Source organism: Podarcis filfolensis, assembly GCF_964270895.1.
Source record: "Podarcis filfolensis genome assembly, chromosome: 3".
In the NCBI taxonomy this organism is placed as follows: domain Eukaryota; kingdom Metazoa; phylum Chordata; class Lepidosauria; order Squamata; family Lacertidae; genus Podarcis; species Podarcis filfolensis.
Genome location: NC_139606.1, coordinates 43,281,970 through 43,297,893, shown reverse-complemented (window position 1 = coordinate 43,297,893; position 15,924 = coordinate 43,281,970). Strand labels below are relative to the sequence as shown.

Sequence of the window (15,924 nt, the reverse complement as noted above, 5' to 3'; positions counted from 1 at the left end):
TGTAGCAATATAGGGATAACGGGCTGTACTGCCGGGAATTTCTTAAAATGTTCAAATAAATACGCAAAATATTTTCAATGCAAAATGATACCCAAGGTAGGAAAAGTCGGGACTTTGCCGCTGCCTTTGGTTTCCAAGCAGGAAACACCGGCATTAAAATTCTAGATTTCTTCACTACTTTACAGTCAGGCCTCAAGGAACCAGAATTTCAGTGTCTTTAGCACAATTACAGTCATGCGAAATATTTCTTAAGATGAAATCCAAGTCCAAAGGAAAAGTGAATTTCCCGTTGTCCCCTCAAAAAGAAGGAAAAAAAGGTATTCAGAATGGGAGGGCTAATTGCTAAGATTGACACAGGATAGCTGGGAGCATTGCATGGTGAGGAATAGCAGTCCACAAATATAGCTAGTACTGCACCTTCCAATACAGGATGCTACAATGGGGACAAGGCTGGGGATAGAAGACTCAACTTACCCATGATACCTTTCATCTGGCCCCATTAATGATACAAAGATTGCCTTTGAAATAATAGAACAAAAATGAGACACAATGAATTTGTTTTTTGTTTTTAAAGTTCATTTATTGAAGGACTTGTCATTTATGTTTCATCAACTGCTCTTGTTAAGTTGATTTTGATCATGCGGGTAGTTGGAGGTGTTCCTCCACGGAGACCAGCCAGGAAAATCTGCGGTTTGGGTACATTAGTATTGCTTTCACGCTTGGTCTGTGTGCCATTATCCTTCAGTGGGTACACCTGGCTGCAGTTGTCCCTTCTCATGTGACTTAGATTGGTCTGCACTGAGTGAGTTAGCTTTTGACGCAAGTTTGCCTGAATATAAAAAAACAAAGATAAAAGAATAATCACAGTTGCATTTAACATAACGTGAGATTATGTTAAAGGATTGCACTGCCTGAAAGACTTATAAATGATTTATACTTTCTTATCAAGGGTGGATTGAATAAACTGATCAAATTCTAGGATGTGTATAAAGCCTATGTCGACAATGAACTAGCAAGGGGAAAGCACTTTCCATTTCTTTGGTGCAAGATCAAGACTTTTTGTTTGCCCAGGCATTTTAATTCATTTTATTGCCACTGCCTGCTTCATAGGTTTGTTACCTGTCAGTTTTATTGTTATGAAGGATATGTGATGTTTATATATTTATTTATATTATCATTATTGTACACCACCCAGACACAATGAAGGGAAGTTTAGACATTTTAAAGCAACAAAGTAAAAGCTTCAGCACGAATGTTGCACTATGCTATTCCAAACAAAGCTGAGAACAAAAGATGGAGGGGCTAAAAAATTTAAGGTCAAATGCATGGAGTTAAGTCTGAAAAGATCTGAGAGATAATTGTTATCTGTAGTTTGTCTGAACTAGTCTCTTAAATCATGTTGACACAAACCAGTTTGATGGCTTTTCTTCTCAGTTCCCATTCATTCCACTCATAGTTCTTCACAATATTTGGTGGCAAAATATGGACGTCCGTCTGAGTACTGGTGTCACATTTTGTGATGGGTTTCATACTCTTCTTGTCTTTGGCTCTGATCTGTAACAACAACAAAAAGGAATAGCTATTTTTTATTTCCACATTTTCACCTTCCAACCAAGCATTAGATAAAAACTAAAAGGGAAGATATCTCAACACCACATCATTTAGCACACTTCCAGATGGGGCTGTTTGGAGTGTTGAGTGTACTGAACCAATGCATCCAACTACCACAAGCCACTCTGGAACTGTGCTATTCTCCATGCTAACCGCAGCTAAACCCACAATGAACTAGTAAGGACAAGACACTGCCAAAACAAGAAGTGTGGCACCAACCTTATGCATTAAGAAGTACCTCTTCTTTGAGATACTTCCTGATCAACTTATTGTATTATTAAAATGGTACCTATATTGCTTTTAGAGCATAAGAACACAAGAGCCTGCTTCATCAGGCTAATGGCCCATCTAGTCCAGCATCCAGTACTCACTGTGGCCAACCAGAAACCTATGGGAAGCCCACAACCAGGACCAAGCACAAGAACACTCTCCTCTCCTACGGTTCCCAGAAGCATACTGCATCCAACAGTTGAGACTAAACACAGTCATTGTGGTTAGTAGGCACTGATAGCCTTGTCCCCCATAAATTTGTCTACTCCCCTGTTAAAACCATCCAAGTTGGCGGACATCACTACCTCCTGTGGGACAGAACTCCACAGTTTAACTACATACTGTGTGAAGGAGTAGTTTCTCTTATCTCTTCTGAATCTCTCAACATTCAACTTCCTTGGATATCTACACATTTTGAGAGGGAGAAGAACTTTCCTCTATCCACTTTCTCCATGCTATGCATAAGTTCTATCATATTGCCTCTTATTTGGCTTTACTCTAGAATGAAGCTTTCTTGGAGTGGCCTAAATAGGTAAGGGATAAATGTGTTGAATACCTGAGAATAAGGGGCAAGGGATTCAAATTGCTGATGAAGTTCAAGCAGCTGAATAAGCTCTGCAGATTCCTTTGCTTTTTCTGCAATCATCTTAACGCATTTCTCTGGATTCTTGGCAAAATTATATGCCGCTTCCTTGGAACTAAAGGCATAGTATTTCTCCCGAAACTTCAGGATTCCAACAGCAAAGTTCGCTGATAACAAAGCGCAAAAGAACACAGGATTTCTTCATGACATTCCTGATGCAGATTATAGTGTTTTCACTTCTGAAATTAAGAATGGCTCTAGTGTCTAACCTGTCTGAAAATTCAGTCAACTTTAAATCATGCTCTCCCCCAGCAAATCACTTTCTATGAACTAAGAACAAGACTAAAGTACCGTATTTTTCGCTCTATAACACGCACCCGACCATAACACGCACATAGTTTTTAGAGGAGGAAAACAAGAAAAAAAATATTCTGAACGAAACAGTGGATGTATGATTTTTGTGGTTCATGCTGTGGCCACAGACATGTGATCTGAGGGTGAGTTTGGGGTAGCCCAATGCAAAAAAAGGATGCTGCTAATAATGCAGGCGAGGGGTTTAAGGGGAGAAGGAACACACGTGGGGTGGGTGGAGAAAGATGCTGCTAATAATGATGAAGAGGGGTATAAGAGGAGAAGGCTCCTCTCCTCTCCCGCTTTGCTCCTTTAAAGCAAGCAGGCTATCTGTCCCTCTCTCCTCCCCACTCAGCGGCTCTTCTCCCGCTTTGCTGTTTCAAAGCGAGCCATGGAGGAGGGAAGGAAGGGGAACCATGGATCCTCTGCTCACAACTGCAGCAGATCCCCCCGCCATCCATAGGCATTCGCTCCATAACATGCACAGACATTTCCCCTTACTTTCTAGGAGGAAAAAAGTGAGTGTTATGGTGCAAAAAATACAGTATTTCGTAGCTAATCCTGCATGATGTGGATTACATCAGTAAAAATAGTAATACCCTTTTAAAAATTGCACTGTTAAATTCTAGTTTCTTTGCTGGACAAACAAATACAAATTTATGCTTTGAATGGAATTCTAAACAGGGTGCTGTTAAAGCAGTGGAGGCTCCGACATCCCTCTTCTCTCCAACCAAGAGAATTAGTCTCCAATAGATCTCTTTCTGGCACTGATTGGCTTTGCCCTTTTGTCTTGTTGATATGTCTTCTTTTCGATTGTTTCTCTGTCCCAGCTACCATCGATCACTGTGTATACCAATTTTCTAATTCCCTTCCTCAGCTTTATCTCCCAACTACCAAATATTTGTCACTGTTCCTTCCCTCCTCACCCCCACATTCCTACTGCCTCAAATTCTTCTCCATCTCCATTTATAAGCCAAGCCCCAGTAGTTTGGGTGGCAAGCTCCTTATACGTCAGATATTTTTATTTTATTTATACACCAAACTTCTATAAAACTAAATCAAGGCAGTCTACAACTTAAAACATAATACGAAGCAGTAAGAATGCTCTTAAAAAGCAACCTGGACTTATCTACAATTGGCAAACCTGGGATAAGAAGACCATCTTTCACTGCAAAAGTGTAAGCACAAAACCCATGGTACTGAATTTGCAGTTGGCTGAAATTAATGGTGGTTTCTGGGAAGAGCCATTCTTCTACGGTAAAGTCAGCGGGATTTACTTTGCTATCTGAAATATAAAAAAAACCAGCAGCTTAGGATATATTTTCAGTAGCAGAAAATGTGCTTCCAGACAGGTATTTATTGCAGGAGAAAATTGCTTATGCATGCAGATTTTTATTATTATTATTAGTTGCAATGTCCACACAATATTGTTGGTGTCAAAATGACAGAGTATATTTCCCCTACCCCCAGCATTTAATCAAGATGTTCCCTTTCTGGGGGGGAATATGATGTTAAAAACCTGTTGCCAAGGACCCATTTGCTGTATCTCAATAGCCCATTTGCAACATTGAGGTCCCACCTAGAAACACCCCAGATCATACTCATGTATACACATGGTTACTGGGGAAGGTTGAGACCACTGAATCCCATGGCACAAGTACCTAGTGAGGTACTGAATAATCTAGTATTTCATATTAGGTGGGAAGGTTCAGGGCAACTTTTATTTATTACTTATATCCACAATATTGGCCCTCAGAACAGCTCACAAAACATTTATTCTAAAACATATTCCCCCCCCCAAATAATAACACAATTCATCTAGAAAGATGAGGCTATAGTGTGGCCTAGGAACAGTTTGCAGCACAGGAGGTTTTGATACTGCATTTTATTTTTTCTATTTTAATTTTCTGAGAGCAACCCAGAGAACATATGTTATTGGGCAGCCATACAAATTTTTATTTATATCCCGCCCTCCCCAGCCGAAGCCGGGCTCAGAGCGGCTAACAACAGTAAAAGTAGCACAATTTACATAAAATCCACAATCTATTAATTGAAATGCATTCTAAAATCAATTCATTCTAAAATCAATTCAGAATCAAATTAATAGCAACCATTGGGCTAGAGTTCTATGAGGATTACCAAAGCAGGGGGTCAGACTGTGCCTTGGCCAAAGGCCTGATGGAACAGCTCTGTCTTACAGGCCCTGCGGAAAGATGTCAAGTCCTGCAGGGCCCTAGTCTCTTGTGACAGAGCATTCCACCAGATCGGGGCCACAGCTGAAAAAGCCCTGGCTCTGGTTGAGACCAGCCTAACCTCCCTGTGGCCTGGGACATCCAAGCTGTTTTTGTTTGAAGACTGTATGGTCCTCCGTGGGACATACCAGGAGACTCGGTCCCGTAGGTATGAGGGTCCTAGGCTGTATAGGGCTTTAAAGGTTAAAACCAGCACCTTAAACCTGATCCTGTACTCCACCGAGAGCCAGTGCAGCTGGTATAGCACCGGGTGAATGCGATCCCACGGCGAGGACCCCGTAAGGCGTCTCACCGTGGCATTCTGCACCCGCTGGAGTTTCTGGGTCAGTCTCAAGGGCAGCTATATATATATAGCCGTAAGTGCATGACACATGGTAAAGGCAAAAGGTAAAGGATCCCTGGATGGTTAAGTCCAGTCAAGGCAACTATGGGGTATGGCGCTCATCTTGCTTCAGGCCGAGGGAGTTGGCGTTTGTCCGCAGCTTTCTGCGTCATGTGGCCAGCCTGACTAAACCGCTTCTGGCACAACGGGACACCACGACAGAAACCAGAGCGCACGGAAACACCGTTTACCTTCCCACCACAGCAGTACCCATTTATCTACTTGCATTGGTGTGCTTTTGAACTGCTAGGTTGGCAGGAGCTGGGACAGAGCAATGGGAGCTCACTCCGTTGTGGGGATTCGAACCACCAACCTTCCAATCAGTAAGAGGCTCAGTGGTTTTTATGGCACATGATACTTATTTAGCAATAAAATGGAAGCTCTAGCTCTCAAAGGGCTAAGAATCTGAAGGTAGCAAGAGTATTCCATGGACTTTATACATTAATTCAAAATGCATAATTATGGTTTTAGTACCAGCACTTTCTTTTAACCTTTCCTCATCAGTTTTTACAATAATATCTTCAAGAAGAGATTCCATCACATCTTCTGGAAAAATCACTGAGTGGGCTCCTAGGAACTGCTGGAGATTGATAGTCAAGTTATTGAGGAAACTCAGCACCAGGATCTCGTCTTGAAAACTGGTCCAAAGGTTAGAAAGTACAATAAATATAGGCTGGAAGGGGGGAAAAACAAAGAAATTGAAGTTGTATTTGCAAAATTATGCTGCCTGCTTGCCAAAAATATGTAGTCTGCTGTTCTTTATATATACTCCACAGGTGAGGAGACAAAAGCAGAGGATGCAATTCATGATCTTAAACCCTAACAATTTTAATTGTAAAGGATTTTTGAAGGAATATTTACACTCTCTCCTCTCCTTAACATGCATCCCTGATTTCTTTATGTTATTTCTAGCACAGCATAGGACCAAAGACTATCACAGTGCCAGGATATATACTCCTTGTATACAATAAAGCAATAGATTCCTCTGATGAAAGTTAAACAGAGAACAGGGAATTTTCATGCTGTTAAATTGACAGCATGTACAAACCTACAGAACTTACAGTACTTTCTTTTTTAGCAGCTCTGTACAAACCCACAAATCTGTACAAACCTACAGAACTTACAGTACTTTCTTTTTTAGCAGCTCTGTGTAAAATCCTAGAGACAAACTTGCTACGATGACAGGAGATCTGATGTCCTGCAGGGTTTTTTTGTTTTAAATAAAGCTGCATGAAGATGCAGGGTGGGTTAATTCTCCCCTGTCCCTGTAATGGATTATTTTCCCTACCCCACCCCAATATGCTCTATGGTATCATATGGGCACCTGTATGCTTTGTTGTATGTTGTAATGTTGTATGTTGTAATAGTTCCTGGGGGCAGTTGAAATTGGGAAAACATCGGGAGGGGAGGGGAGAGTCAAGACCCCTCTCTCAGCACTATCAACAAGCTCAAAACTCCCTTGGACTAGCTGAACAGAAAGACAAGGATCCAGGCTCTCTCTGTCTCTCAGTGTAAAAGAGGTCTGTGTCACTAACTCAGCACACAAACACAAGCTAGTCCTTTTTACATTCTAGCAATTTAGGAACTTACATAAACCAGAGACGTAGGCACTGCTGTCTTTGCCTGAACAATACTTTTTAAGTGCTCCATCTGTGCTGCAAACTGCTTCTGCATCATATCAACTTCTTGTGCACATGTGATCACATCAGACTGAAAAGACAGCATACAGCAGATTACCAATGGAAATTCAGGACATTTCCACAGTTCATTGAATCTACCACATCTACCTTAGCTCGTTGAGTGGCCTTGAGGCAGTCAGTATCTCCAAGCCTAACCAAAGTCCCAGGGTTGTTGTGAGGATAAATAATGGGACAAAGCAGGGGCAGGGAGAGAACCATGTATGCCATCTTGAGCTCTTTAAATGAAATACGGGATGGAATACACACACACACATATTGACAATCTCCAATTAGATTCTCAGTCATCTGGACATGTACTCCTATATTGCTATGTACTGCAGAGAATGACACTTCTTTTCCAAAGTGCACGAAAGAAAGTTCAGTCCAACTTGGAACCTTGTACAATTCTCTACCAACTAAAAGTTGGTTTCTTAAATTGAACCTGCCCCTCCCCACTTGGCTCTTCTTCATCTGGTGGCAACATAGTTGGGAGGGGGCAGCTAGCTGTGCCAGGGAGGTGAATTAATAAAATAATAATAATAATAATAATAATAATAATAATAATAATAATAATAATAATACAATTTCTATACTGCCCTTCATCCGAAGATCACATGGCAGTTTGCAATATAAGAACACAAAAATACATACCAAAGTGACAAACGAAAACAATACTCCCCACCGCCACAGTTTAAAAGGCCACAGATTGTTTAATTAGCCAAAGGCCTGGGAGAAGAGGCATGTTTTTGCCTAGTGTCTAAAGATATGTACCAAAGGAATGATAATCAACTGAAGCCTCCATGAGAGGTCCAGAGGGTGGCAACATGAAAACAGGCCTTTCCTATGGTGGCTCCCTGTTTGTGGAATGTTCTCCCCAGCAAGGCTCACCTGGCTCCTTCATTACAGATCTTTAGGCACCAAGCGATAACATTCTTCTTCAACCAGGCCATTCACTGATTAAACTGTGGCCTTTTAAATGTCTCAGGGGAGTGGGTGTATTATAGGTGGTTTTTTGTTTTGTTTTGTTTTGTATTTGGGTTTTTAATTTATTTTTTATGTTGCAAACTGCGACATAAAAATCTGTGATCTTCAAATGAAGGGCAATACTGTATATAAATTTAATAAGCATAGTTATAAGTATACAAAAAGCTTACGGGCACAATCAATGTATATGCCAGCATTCTAGAAGGGATGCAAAGTATAAAACAATCTTACCAGAATGATGCAGAGGAAAGCCTCGTGTTGTCTCACGTTGTACAGGACTTCTTTTAACATTGTCGTTTTAAGTTCTATCTCAGCATTTTGACTCAGGTGCATCATTTCAATCAAGGCTGTGTATTGGTACGCCAAATCCTTGGAAGCTTGCAGTTCTATTTCTATATGGTGGTTGGCTGCTGGGATAGCTTCATTCAGAATAGCTGGTACTGTTGACACAGGGTTGGTTTGAAACATATAGAAGGGGCATGGCAGTAATTACTAAGCATGCCAACCTCAAATTCAGTAACTAACCACAAGCATTTTCCCCACCTATTTCTGTCTAAAATAAACAGGGCTGACATCCGAAGAGATGCATGGAGCCTTCCATACGAGCACACCAAGGCTTTTGTGGCTTCCCTTCCACTTGAAGCCCCTTGCATGCCCTGAAAGGTCTCTCCTGAGGACCGAGAGAACCTCAGAAGAGCATCCAACATAGTTTGAATGACTGCAGACAAGACTGGGCATCTGCAAAAGGACTCTTAAGCACACATTGGTGGCATCTTTGGATCCTGGTTTGGGTCAATAACCTTTTAAAAGTACTGGATTTTAGTCAATAAACTATCATATGTTAACTGACTTTTCCACCTTGCTTCTCCTAGTTCCAAAAATAAGCATCTGAAGTAGTATGTTGTCACCTCTGAAAGCTCACACTATTTTTCTAAAACTTATTTAAAGTTAGTCTCATGGTGAGACTAAAAAACATTTCTTTTTTCTCTCAGGGGGCTAACACGGCTTTCTATTTTATATAAATATATAAAAATCCTATGAAAGGCTTTACAACAAGCCAATTTAACAGAGTTTTTAATAGATAATACAGTACAGATTATCAATTTTGAAGATATTCAGTAAAGTTAACCTGCAGCTGAACAGCATGTTATCACATCTCATTTGGAAGATCAACTTAAATGCTGTATTTGCATGAAGCAATTCAGATGGGACTACTGGTGATCAGCCAGCACTGAGCATTTTTGCACATTTTAAAGTGGCTTAAATGGCTAATGCAGACACACCATCAAGTTTAGCACCTACTAGTATATACCTACACTCATCAATGCCTTCTCCTCCCTTCCCACACTCCTTGTTGAATAGCCGAATTCCTGTGACAATCATGGTGAGCTCCTTCAACTGCCTCTCTTTCTCCTTCTTTGAAAGGGAGAGGAAAGCAGCAAGTTCTGTTTGAGGGAAGACACTCTGCAGGGCAGCTGTAAAATATTAAATGTGGAAAATGTCATACAAAAAAAAAAAGGCAGACAACAGCTGTAACATCAAATAAAACAGAAAGGTGAGGGGACGAGACCACAATTTGTTCACATTGGGTTGCTTCCAGTCGGGGCTTCGTTTTGCAAATCAATCATTTAGGTATCACCAACAGGTAACTGGTGTGGGTGTATCTTACTGGATTTTCCATGGAAACGCCCCTAGTATAGTAAGATACTTATTCACATTTGAGATCCCACTATGCTGGAGATCATGTCTTGAATCCTAAGAACTGTGAATGTTCTGTTTGTGGAATGGGAATTTCTCAATCTTTTTCTTCCTGTTGCAGCCCCCTTTGCATGCCCCCCCCTCCTCTGGACATAGTTAAGTATAAAGTATTTTAACTTACCAAGAGCTATAAAATGCTAAATCTTATGATGGCTGAAGAGGATAATCAATAAACTAACACTCAACATAAACTGAAATTGTTATGGACAAAGCTACGTGTGTTAAACTGCCCCACCCCCCTCTCTCTCTAAAAAAAAAAAAGTGTGTCAAGAGCCTCTACAGAATTTAGAGACTCTTAACACACTTTCCCCCTCCAGTATAAATGTCAGTGAATAAGGCCACTGGGAGACATTTGCTAATTCTGCGCTACTAATTCTCCTTCCAAGAGGTAAGAGTCTGAATAATTTGGACTTCGGGACTGAGGGGGTTAAGGACCTGAAGAGTGTAAGGAGGGATTAGGATGGAGATGAATGACATGCAAGAGTAAGTGGTCAAGGAATATCATCAGGGGGATGGAGGCTTGGAGGGAAGTATGGAGTTGTGCAAGGCATTAAAGCAGACAACCAGACTACAAGTTCTGCATGAACTACCTAGAATCTCAGGTATAGAATTTTGTATGCAGAATAGTATAATGCCCTTATCAGCAATTAGTTTGAATGGAAGGCCACAGTGAGTAAGGAGGTGAATGGCCAGCTTGGGCAGTTGTCAAGTGCCAAGAACCCCACCACTGCTCCCTTGACACAATACTTGTGACTTGGTTAATACACAGCACAGGGGCTGTGTCCTTCTGTCTGCATCCCTTCTTGCTGTGTTGAATGCTGCTTCAGAAGATCTCCATATCTTCAGGAAAGGGTTGGACGGTTGCTTGCATTTGGCCTGTTGGATATGTGAAGTGTCTTTTTCTGGCTCTCAGATTATGTTCTATTCTCAGACTGGTTTTGCTATCTGGAGCAGATATTTGTATACGTGCTTTTGAGTGTTTTCTTTGAATTTTTTTACCGGGGAGGTATACATACTCTGGATTGTTTCTAGATTTGCTGTGAACTGCCAAAGGTACATACTGAGGCACAAAGGCAGCATACAAATACTTCAAAACAAAAGAAAGTAAAAAGACAGTCCCCCAACTAGCCACTGCTTGTTGCTCAGTTCCTATGCAATGACTACCACAGTAAAGTGCATATTGGCAAAACTCTTCACGGCATATATCTGAAACAGTTACCAACCAGTTGCCTCTCTAATGACCTTGATGTCTGTAGGGGATCCAAGGCCAGAGCGCAGCAGGACATAGCTGACAATTTTTCGATAAACACTTTCCAATTCCTCTCTGGTACGAGCACGGCTATCTGTAATTTCTCTGCCCACTGGAGCAAGGCGAGAATCCAAAACACGATGCTGTTCCTTGATTAACTCAACTAAGAGGAAACACAGAGGACGATACAAAAGCAAGTTATATCACTGGCACCACCTGCATGCTTCAGCAGACCACATAGTGATGCAGATTTCATTAGACTTGATAGTTTTTCAGTTACACATCAGTTGTAACCCCAAGGCACAGACAGCCAAAAGACATGCATAGGCATCAACAGACTTTCAACTTAGCTAGTTGAAAATGCCCATATTTCACATGCTTAAATCCTCCCATGCTCTTCTCGTTCTGAGGGCTGCCATCCTAAGGCATTATCTAGTGATCATGCTGAGATTTACATACAAGTAATCACACATAGGACTGCACTATGTAACATAATTGCACAAACTCAGTTGTAGGTAAATTGAGACAGTGGAATGTACCGGTTCCATTTATTTGGTATAGGATATAACTTTTAAAAAACCACAAATGCACTTCCAGGATTTTAAATGCACAATAAATATTAACTGTTCTAATGTTAAGTAAATGTTGAATATTTTTTAAAAAGGCAATTTAATTTATAACCTCCTTATAGATTGCATCTCTTAGCATGTTCACATATTATTGGATTTGCTGTGTCACTGTATTACAGTACTATAAGTTTTCACATGTAGCAAGAATAGATACATTGCGGCTGCAATCCCATGTAAATTTACTAGACAGCAAATCCTCTTGAACACAGTGTGACTTCTGAATAAGCATGCATAGGATTGTACCATCACCATATTCACATTAAATTACTCCACACATTGATTACCTCGACTGATATAGTTCATATCAAAATAAACTTGCATCTTAATAGTGTCCAGGGATGGATTGCTTGTGTCAAGCAGTCTTTCAATGGAAAGCTAAAAAGAGAAAATGTTGATGTAAGTTATTTCAAGCCCCTTAACTAATTATTAAAATAATATTACCGTTGGGCACCTGGAAACATTATGCTAGAGAATTTATACATGTGAAACAGAATCCATCAGTTTAATAGTTTTAAAAAATAAGGTGCCCTTTGCTTAAACATTACTTGAGAAAACAAATTAAGGGGCTGAGAAGCACCACTGCAAGAACAAAATGTTGCGTTGCCATAATGTAGCTTCAAGACACAAAACGTTCATAGTTTTTGTAATTTACTTGTTCCTAAATAGCATAATAAGTGGACTGCTGCGTGGAGTTGAATAATATGGATTAGATTTTTTGCTATTGCCTGATTCCAGGTGGCTGCATGAACTTTGAAGTGCACATAGCTTCATGAAGCTACTCATTTTCAATACAGAGAGCAGGCAAGCAGCTCAACACACTCTAAAGCAGCAAATATGCAGCCCTCAGCCTTGAAACCAATAATCCCTTCTACACAAGCAGTCTCATATACCACTGCATGCAGCCTGTTGCTGCATAATACAGCAGCACTAGGCTACGGACACACAGAGAGATTTGTTGCTTGAAATGCTAGTTCACTAGTGGCAATGAACTAGTCTAACCACCTTCTTAAAATCTATCTAACAACCTCAAAATCACACACAGGAGGCTTTCTTTAGAACAAAGCATTTTCATATTTCAGGTGTCCTACACACCTCAAAAGGGCATGTATCACAGTTTGAAGCAATGATATATGTATGTAGCTGTGCTTATAAAGCCATTTATGTGAGGCATATTTTAAATTCTACTTATTATGGCTGAATGCATTAAGTGTCATCTGCTCGCCAAATTTCCATTACATTTAAATCAAACGTTATATTTTGTGTTCATCAACTGGGTATACAAAATTATGATCCAATTGTGCAGGTTTGGAGAAACAGTTGGGGGAGATTTCAACGGATAATGAGTAAATGGACAGCAGTCAAAGGTTTATCACTGAGAGATATGTGGCTTTAGATGACTCTGAGAGCATAGGCTTTAAATGATTTTGTGGTCTGAAACATAGGTTTTTATTAATTTGGTAAACACTATACACAAAACAATAATTTAGGCTGCAATCCTGACTAGAGTTAGGCTGCTTAATTCCCACAGACTTCATGAGTTGCTTGAAAGACTGCTTTAATTTGTTGATAAGTCTTAGTAAGTTCATTGAAATCAGTATAAAAATAGTTAAACAAATGTTTAGATTCACAAAATTACCTTAATAAGTTTTTGCACATCAGCCTTTGTAAGGGTCCTGTCCACATTAAATCCATTCCTTGGATCCAATACAACAGCTTTCACCTATAAGTAAAAAGAAACAAAAACAAAAAGAAAAAACACCAGGCTTCCAGTTAAATATTTATCTTGTGCTCTTAAAGATATATTACTGCCAAATACAACTGCAGAATAAAACAGATTAAATGTCCCAACTGCTCAAGGTTTCCCCACTAAATGTCATTTCCCAGTTTAATTTAATAGGCATGAGGACTAACTTCCTGGTCCTACTTACTTGGAAATTTTATCAAAATCAATGGGAACTAAAAATGATTTTTAAATATGCAATAAATGGTTGAGTGGTTAATTTATCATTCTATTAAATAAAATATAGAGCAGAGCCCCAGAGGTACAGCCCTTATGGTGGCACTGGATAGAAGCAACCCAGTATGAGGTTTTATTCTGCTCTCAGTTCCAGCCTCCTTTAAAACATTGCTTGGAGAAGTGTGGTTGTGAGCTCCAGAGAACAAATATAGGGGCCTCATTCCCGGCATTTGGGGAAGTAAATACAAATGTCATCATTACCTGCCCAGCTCACGAAGCAAAATGCTAGAGCAGGTGTACTACTGTGGAAAGTACAAGAAGCAATGAGTCTTTCCCAGTCTGCAAGTGGAGGTGGAGCACTGCTATTGCGGCTAGTAGCCACTGTATGAATACTCTTCTCAAACCATCCAGGCAGGTGGTCCTCATTGCTTCATTTGGAAGTGTGTTCCTCAGTTTAACTATGTGCTGCGTGAAAAAGCATCTTCTTTTGTGTGTCCTGAACCTTTCAACGTTCAGCTTCCTTAGTTGTCCATGGGTTCTAGAGTTCCAAGGGTTGCCTGCATAACTCTTGTGTTACAGTGGTACATCAGGTTAAGAACTTAATTCGTTCTGGAGGTCTGTTCTTAATCTGAGACTGTTCTTAACCTGAAGCACCACTTTAGCTAATGGGGCCTCCTGCTGCTGCCGCACCGCCAGAGCATGATTTCTGTTCTCATCCTGAAGCAAAGTTCTTAACCTGAGGTAATATTTCTGGGTTAGCGGAGTCTGTAACCTGAAACGTATGCAACCTGAAGCGTATGTAACCCGAGGTACCACTGTACTTGCATTTTAGCCCCAAGACAATCGTGTTTTGTGATGTTCTGTTCCTTTAACATTATTTTAATGCCACAGGAGTGACATGTTAACATGACTAGAAAGCAGTGTTTGAAACTCCCATTGTTCTGGGCGCATTTTGCGACAGGGAATTTCATTCGCGTGAGCAGTTTCTGAGCTCTGGGCACAGTACCGCGTCTAAGATTTCAGATTAAAACTGCCACTGCTGGCGCTGAGGGCCTAAGAGGAGAAATTCCCCCCACCTCGATTTCCAAGAGATTGCTGCAGCGTCAGGCAAACTGATAGGTTTAGCTGCAGTTCATTCATTTTCAGCTTGGTATTCTTGTTGTTTAAAAAAGCGCACCTAGACATTCTGTTGTGGCACCCATGTTTAAGGTGCCATTTAGCTCCTAGCTTTCATATCTCAGTTTCTAACACTGCTAGAAAGAAGAGCTTTTAAATGAAGCACATTAGCAAACTGTGTATTTTGCACTTACCATGAATGCCACCAGAGTTTCTGATACGGTTTGACCTTTCATGGCACATTCTTGTCCTATTTCACGGATGATATTCTTTATGACACTTTCAGCTTGAGAGTGAGTCATTCTGCATTGTCAAGATATGAAGGGCTCACGTTGTTACAATACATGGTAATTTTTTTCACAGAATAACTGACAGTATTGTGATTGCACATTCAATTAAAACTTCCTCAATCTTTTAAGTTTTCAAGAAGCTGCCTACTTCTGCATAAAGACACAATATACTATATAATACTTCAGTTAGGGATTATACATACCTGTATCTTAATTGAGATTTGAAATTGTGCATTTTTGAGAGAAAGGGAGGCATGCTTGACACTCTTTTTGAGCATGCCTCAAGCCATGGAAGGCTTCAGTTTATGTATTTCTAAAATGTACCAGGCCTTGTTCATGTGAACTAGCTATGGCATTTAACTTTATCAGTTGCCTTTTGAAAAAAAACAAAAAACCTTTGTTCAAGCTGATGTAATAAAATAGATAATCCTGACTTTATGAGATGAAATTATAATTATTTTTGTGTTTTACATGTTCTTATTCCATTCTTCCACCTTTTTTCTTAAACTTATAATTAAGAGCTAGAGTGTGTGTGTGTATATATATATATATATATATACACACACACACCTTATTTGCTGTGTGTATGTATATCTTAATATTTACTATGATTTATTCATTATTATGGATATTGATGTTTATGTGATTAATAATAATAAAAATCATATTATGTAAACAAGATGGGTGGATGGGAGCGTGCCTTGCTGGATCCAAGGAACAACCGGGAACTTTGGCTCCTGGTGGTTCCTTTGGAGTCCCACCTTTACCCACACCACATCTGATGTCATGCATGGTATCAGGTGCGGGATGTGT

The 15,924-nt window shown here is 40.1% G+C and overlaps 1 protein-coding gene across 2 annotated transcripts in view; it reads right to left on the bottom strand.

The window, feature by feature from the left end:
* Nucleotides 1–554: 554 nt before the first annotated feature.
* The window catches only part of CFAP206 (cilia and flagella associated protein 206), a 16,255-nt gene continuing 885 nt past the window's right edge, over nt 555–15,924 (bottom strand). For both annotated transcript variants that reach the window (XM_083608365.1, XM_083608364.1), the window contains exons 2-13: nt 15,016–15,124; nt 13,385–13,468; nt 12,033–12,123; nt 11,094–11,282; nt 9,429–9,587; nt 8,344–8,552; nt 7,040–7,159; nt 5,924–6,122; nt 3,960–4,100; nt 2,438–2,631; nt 1,411–1,554; nt 555–829 (exon numbers count right to left, since the gene is read on the bottom strand). In XM_083608365.1, the coding sequence (XP_083464491.1) occupies nt 599–829; nt 1,411–1,554; nt 2,438–2,631; nt 3,960–4,100; nt 5,924–6,122; nt 7,040–7,159; nt 8,344–8,552; nt 9,429–9,587; nt 11,094–11,282; nt 12,033–12,123; nt 13,385–13,468; nt 15,016–15,123 (1,869 nt within the window). In that variant the 5' untranslated portion in view covers nt 15,124 and the 3' untranslated portion in view covers nt 555–598. The remainder of the gene's footprint in view (nt 830–1,410; nt 1,555–2,437; nt 2,632–3,959; nt 4,101–5,923; nt 6,123–7,039; nt 7,160–8,343; nt 8,553–9,428; nt 9,588–11,093; nt 11,283–12,032; nt 12,124–13,384; nt 13,469–15,015; nt 15,125–15,924) is intronic.